The sequence below is a fragment of the Microplitis mediator genome, chromosome 6, assembly GCF_029852145.1.
Source record: "Microplitis mediator isolate UGA2020A chromosome 6, iyMicMedi2.1, whole genome shotgun sequence".
Classification (NCBI taxonomy): Eukaryota; Metazoa; Arthropoda; class Insecta; order Hymenoptera; family Braconidae; genus Microplitis; species Microplitis mediator.
The window spans coordinates 11,756,648-11,763,225 of NC_079974.1; the positions used below are offsets into that span (position 1 = coordinate 11,756,648).

A 6,578-nucleotide genomic window follows, 5' to 3' on the forward strand; every position below is an offset into this window, starting at 1 on the left:
ATAACTAAAAGTCAACAAAAAGCTGAGTTGGCCACTTGGGTATAATTATAAGAGCATAGAAATATATTCGAAAGGAAAATCTGTAAACAAAGTTTATTCCATAAAGATGTACGTTGATCTAATTGTCATCATGGATGATACAAATAAATAAAATTGGCTGTCCAATCTTAACCCGAATGATTTAACACTTGACTAATGATGTTCGAGTTATTTTACGTTTACACTTAAGTTTATTTGTTTATCAGATAATCGCAAAACTACTTACTTACTTACTTATTTACTGGCATATATACTTCCTTAGCAATCAGAGCAAAAAGTTAAAAATCTACAATCTTATTGACGAATTGAAAATTAAATAAAATAAGTTTTCTGCATATATTAATAATTGAAGGCTGAACTAAATGAATTTTCTTGATAACCGGTGTCGACTGTTTGAAACAATCTTTTTCTTTGTTTTTTAAGCGAAAAATGCAACTAACAGATTGCCCTATGACTATTAAATACTTCGGTCGAAAAGCAAAATATTTTCATTTTTTTCCACTTACATTGGATAAATCATCAGACTTAATCAGCACGTTACAAATCGTGCAACGACCGTGCAAATCAGCAAGACACATCTCACAAAAGATTCCGTCACAATTAGAAGTAGTACATCGAATGTGAGATAGATTACATTGATTTACTGAAACTCCACACAAAAGACATATTTCTTGATTATTTCTTAAATTATTATTTGAAATAGAATTTGTACGAAATGAAAACTCTTTTGATGAATTATATTCCCAATAATTTCCGTCTATGAATCTTTTTTTTTGACGCAATTTACGTCTTATATAATTTAAATAGTTTCCTCGGGATCTGAAAACAATAGATTAATAAAAGAATTGAAGGAGCGAAATTCCAATTACTTGAGTATAATACCGAAGAATATGGTTATATAACCAAACTGCTCGATGTTTTGCTCTTCTGGGATAGTAGCGACTCATGATTAATTGACTGAGTCTTAATCCAAATGGTTCGAAAAGAGCCACCATCCAACTGAAGATAACAATTATAATGATTTCATTATATTTCCTATAGTTTGGTGATAGAGGGTCCGGAAGGCAGAGGAAAGTTGAGTTTTTGTCATTTCTTTCGAATTGCAGAAAGATTTTGGAAATATCTCGATAGATTTCGGACATATATCCATTACCAGCAATTTGAAAACCAATAATGTGCCTTTGTTGAACTTCATTCGAAAATCGACCATAGTAATTAATTGTACTCAAGATCCAGTAAAGACTATGATCAACAAACATATTGATGCAGAATTTAAAAGAAGCGATTCCCAAAAATATCGTTGATTTAGCCAGCCGAGTTTTTTCTTTACTACTTAATGTTGTTGATGTAAATGTTATGTATTTTTTCCGTTCTCTCTCATCAAGTGGCAAGACTACATCTTTGCTTTTTTGTGTTCTTATTAAATCAATATTGTAAAAATCTTCAGTAAGGTACTTGTTGTTGAAGCAGTCTTTCGTTAACCACTTATGTCTGTAATTAACAACTCTGAAATTTATAATAGGTAAGCAGCTTCAATGGTAAGTTAATCAATTTCGTTGAGATGCACGATATTTACCTGAGTAGAACACAAAGAAAAAAAAAACTTGTTACGAAACGCATTGAGTTAAACACAATTAAAAAATTATGAGTTTGAGATTCAACATCTTTTAAAATATGAGAAATTATATTCTCATAAAAGTTTGTTTTATTGACTTCAAAGTGTGAAAAGTGTGAAAATTCAATTTTAACATAAAACATAATTTTTATTTGATAAAGAAAATTTTTAATATCTATAAATATAGATCGGATAAAACAACAATCGATTATAAGAAAAAAATTTTATACTTTTTTGTAGTGTATCCAAAATAATGTTTTGAAGCAGAGAAGTCAAAATACACACGAATTCAAGCGGTTTCATTGAAAAACATAAACTTTGAACAGTATTTGCTATTTCGCAAAAACTGTTAAATAAGGGTCCAAGTTTTGCTTGACAATCAGCTATAGCAATTTCAAAACCATTTCGACATCTGTCATATGGAGTTCCAAATTTTTTATTACAAAGGTTTACAATGCTTTCAAGCCAATTGTATGCTGACTTTATTACTGAATCTGAAAAAAAAAAATCGGTCTATCGGTTAACCCTGCGGACCAGCCCCAAAACTTCCCGCTGTTTTTGAGCTCGTTGAGCTCGAAAACATTCTTGTGAACACATTTTCGAGCTCTTCGAGCTCAAAAATACTTTTGTATGCCATTGTTTTCTAAAAAAACATTTTTTAGCATTTCTATCTCCCACGATATCTCGCAAACGAATTGACCGATTTTGATGGTTGAGGCGGCAATCGACGCGTTTTATTAAGTTCTGGAGCTGATTAGATTTTAAAATCGAATTATTCAATTTTTCTGTAGATATCTGGAAAAAAACGTTTTTCACTATTTTTTAGATCAACGATATCTCCTAAACGAATTGATCGATTAAGACGGTTGAGGTGGCAATCGACGTGTTTTATTGAGGTCTAGAGCTGATAAAATTTTGGGAATGATTGGTTTTGTCGATTCGACGATATTTTCAAAAAACCGTTTCCTACTGTTTCTTTCGTCGACGATATCTTTTGAACGGATTATCTTATTGAGACGTTCTTGGTGGCAATCGAAAGCTTTTATCGAGTTCTAGAGCTGATTAGATTTTGGAATTGATCGATCCAACAGTTTTCACAATATCCAAATAAAACGAAAAAAAAAAATTTTTTTTTTTTGTATTTCTTAAATATCTCAGAGTTTATTTGACTAAATGGCCTAAAATTTTTTTGAAAATCTAAGTTCAGAAAATATCTTTCGAATGCCGCAAGAACCATTCAAATCGGTTGATTCATCAAAAAGATATGAGAGGCTTACATCCACACACACACACGCACACACACACACACACACACACACACACACACACACACACACATACATACATACATACAGACATCGCTCTGAAAATGTCAGAAGAGCATCCTAGCACCTTCAAATGTCGACACATGATAAAAACCCGGTTTTTGAAAATCGAGGTGAAACCAATAACTTCCCGAATTTTTGGAAAATCGTCGATTTTCTCAGCGGGAAGTTAAAAATTAATTAAAAATAAAAAAAAATTTAATTTCAAGCATTACTCACAAAGACTGAGAAAAAATTTTCTTATCGTGGTTAAAAGATTTTCAATATTTTCCTTTACATTTTCCAAAATCTTGATCATCTTTGTTAAAGCATGCCGAAATGCAACGAAAGGCTGATTAGCAAAATTAGTTAGGATTTTAATAACTTGTTTTAATTCTTCCTGTGAAATAAAAAGAGTTATTGAAGTTTTTGAGAAACGAAAATGTTTTACTTTTCTTATTTTACTCAATACCTGTCCACAAGAGAGAGACTCTGATAACACTTGAACGTTATGGAGTGTATTATTAGTCGGACCAGTCAACATAATAATGAAAGCATAAGCTATCAAAGCTTGACGTCCTCGCTTGGAAAATACTTGTAGAAAAAGTAGAAACATAATACACCTTAGGAACAACGCAAAAATTTGAGATTCAGTCTTAGAATCTTTGAAAAATTATAAGCATTGATAATATTGCTTACCGAGTACACGAAGAAAAGGCAAAAGTGATAGTTAATACTATTCCTAGTAATGAGCAAAAAAGAGTTGCAGAAGATAAGGTGAACTTTATGTGTATAAGAAAAAACAAAAACAAGATGTAAGTTAGAAAAATACCACTCGAAAACCCGACAATGCTTTTAAAAATCTTGTTTTCAACAGTTTTATTTATAGAAATAGTCGCGATACAAAAAGTCTTTAAATTCGTCGTAACAAAAATACAATTTTGCAATGCTTTATTAATTCTTGCAAATAATCTGTAGCAAATAATAAACATCAAATTATCATCACAAATTTGAGTCCAATCAACATTAATTTAGATTATGTACGTACATATTACTTTGAATATAAATTTCTTTGAGAACGTTATGATTTGTATCCCAGACTTTTGAAATTGTTGTTGACTTGGATTTTTCTCGATTGTAGTTCTTCCTTGCTTGTTCGATTTTGAATGCTTTTAAAGTTGATTCAAAAAATACCATTTTGGATAGCACGTTTTGAATTGCTTTCAATTCATATAACAGTTTTCTCCAAGAGCTTATCCGCTATTATCAAGTAGTATAGTCTAATTAGAATAAAATTAGCTGCGTTTAGGTTGTCTAAGCTCTGAATAATGCTGAGCATACTTTTCTACATATCCTATACTTTTTCTCATAAATATACTCTGAAGTGAGCATAGCTGCTTGCCGAATTATAGGAGATCTGCTAAGAACAGTTAAACTTCAATCACGATCGTCGAGACTGTTCTGGACACTATCTTAAGTGGGCTAACATCCTTATTGCTGCTAGAGTTCCCAGTTTCGCTATTGCGACGTTATTTTGCAGAAAAAAGCCAAATGATATTTGCAGAAAAGATATATAAACCTACTTTGACAACCAAAATAATACTATGACGATTCTTTGTATAGATTATTCTTTGTTGTTTCTTTGTAGTAATGAATACAGAAACTTGTGATACAAACATTGCACAAGAAATTTTTGTCTTTACATATTCTTTGTATTTTAAAGATCATTCCTACAATCATGCTTTTGAAATTAGTGAGGTTAAAAACTCATGTTTTTATAACTCTTTTACTCACACTCTGTCATTCACAACACGCTTATCGTAGTTATATTTTAAATTTATTAAAGAATGCTTTAAGGCTGTGTGGTATTAACTAAATTATTCGATTTGACTGATTTATTAATCTATTTATTAATCGTTAGTACAGCAGTTTTTAAAGTTTCCAAAAAATGTGTTGATCATACTTTTTCAGAAGATTTTTATTATTCGAATGCCATAATAATGAAAGACGTAATTAGAAAAGTACAATTCGAAAATTCGGATAATACTGCCCCCCGGACTTGGTAAACTTGAATGAGAGTAGCCGGAATCGAAGTAGATTTCTCAAGAAAATAACTTTGGGCAAGTTTGTCAATCTAAGACTTCATTAATCTTGGATTAAATTATTATTTCTAGTATATCTATATTGTAAGGGTAGGACCTCCTTCTCCTGTGCCTGAAAATAAGGTCGATCCGCCTTGGCTAGTAGCTCAAGTATTCAAGCACTGAGTTCTGAAATACTTGAAAATACCAGGTACACAGTTTTGATTTAAGGTGTTCGCTGTAATAAATTTATTTTAGTGATTTAAGTGATATTTAAATAATTTAAACAAACGTAGGCAACTAAATATATAAACATATTAGAGTGATTCCAAAAAATCGAAGATTTTTTAACTTCCCACTAAGAAAATTGGAAATTTTCGAAAAAACAAGAAATTATTGGTTTCGGTCCTATTTTCGTAAACTTAATTTCTAACAGATTTCGACGTTTTGACGTTATAGGGACGTTACCCGTCAAGCGGAAAGATATCTTCAAGAGCTCTTAAAGACAACATTCTTCTGAACTAACATCGGGAAATTATGTCAAAAAGTTAGCATAATGTTATCATAAAGATCTCTTATGCACCATCTATTGATATCTGAAAGATCTCTTCAAAATGATTTCAATATGATAACTTCTCGATGTTATCTTTAAGTCCTCTTATTAGAGAGATCAAAATGATATCATTAATGTGATTGTTTCTGGAAGTTATTCACAATTTTATAAATTAATAGGCAAAAAATATTTTTGTTCGATTTATTTTTTAATTATGATAATGAAGATTTTTTCATAATAATAATAATTATTATAAAAGCCGTAGTAAATGAGATATTATAATATAATATAATAATATTAAGATATATAATAAAACATCTTAATAATGAGGTATTATTTTAAATAAAAGAGGAATATTTTTTTAATTATTGAACTATTTTTATGAAAAAAAGTCTTATTTTGGAGCATTCTGTTAAAGACGGTCACCAGCGTACTGAAACCAAGATTTGATCACTGCTTTGACACTAGCTTGGTCAATATAATTCCAACGCCGCAAAATAACTTCTAAAAAAAGAAAACATATCAAGGTCAATTTCAGACAATAGCCTCCACTTTTTAAAAATATTCAATGACCTCGAACTGTCATACCTGTGTTAGAATTTAATTAATTAATCAATTAATTAATAAATTAAAAAAAAAATAAAGTATTAATTGGATGAAGGACTCTGAAGAAGAAAGATTCAAAAATATTCAAGGTATTCAAAAGTATTGAAAAAATTTTTTTTTGAATCCCTTTAAATCGATTTTTTTAATCAGGGGACAACGCAGTTACAATTTCGCCGGGATACAGATTTAAAAAAAAAAAACTTATAGTTGTTATTAATTAGGAGTTTGACGGAATTTGTTAAATAAATTTCAATAAAATCTCCATGTCAATATTATAATTCAAATTTTCAAATTTTGCAGGCTAAAATTAATCCAGCACATTTCGCTGTCGACTCCAAATTGATGAAAACTGAGTAATTTTTTCAAAATCTATATTTCAG

General features: G+C 30.1%; 1 protein-coding gene across 1 annotated transcript; it reads right to left on the reverse strand.

The window, feature by feature from the left end:
* Positions 1–239: 239 nt before the first annotated feature.
* On the reverse strand, positions 240–4,646 carry LOC130669504 (DC-STAMP domain-containing protein 2-like). Its single transcript, XM_057472451.1, has 8 exons — positions 4,007–4,646; positions 3,658–3,930; positions 3,431–3,581; positions 3,199–3,358; positions 1,885–2,148; positions 1,616–1,829; positions 922–1,545; positions 240–858 (listed from the first exon to the last, which is right to left on the reverse strand). Exons 1-8 carry the CDS (start codon positions 4,153–4,155, stop codon positions 528–530), a joined length of 2,166 nt encoding a protein of 721 aa, XP_057328434.1. The 5' UTR covers positions 4,156–4,646; the 3' UTR covers positions 240–527.
* Between the last annotated feature and the right edge of the window lie 1,932 nt (positions 4,647–6,578).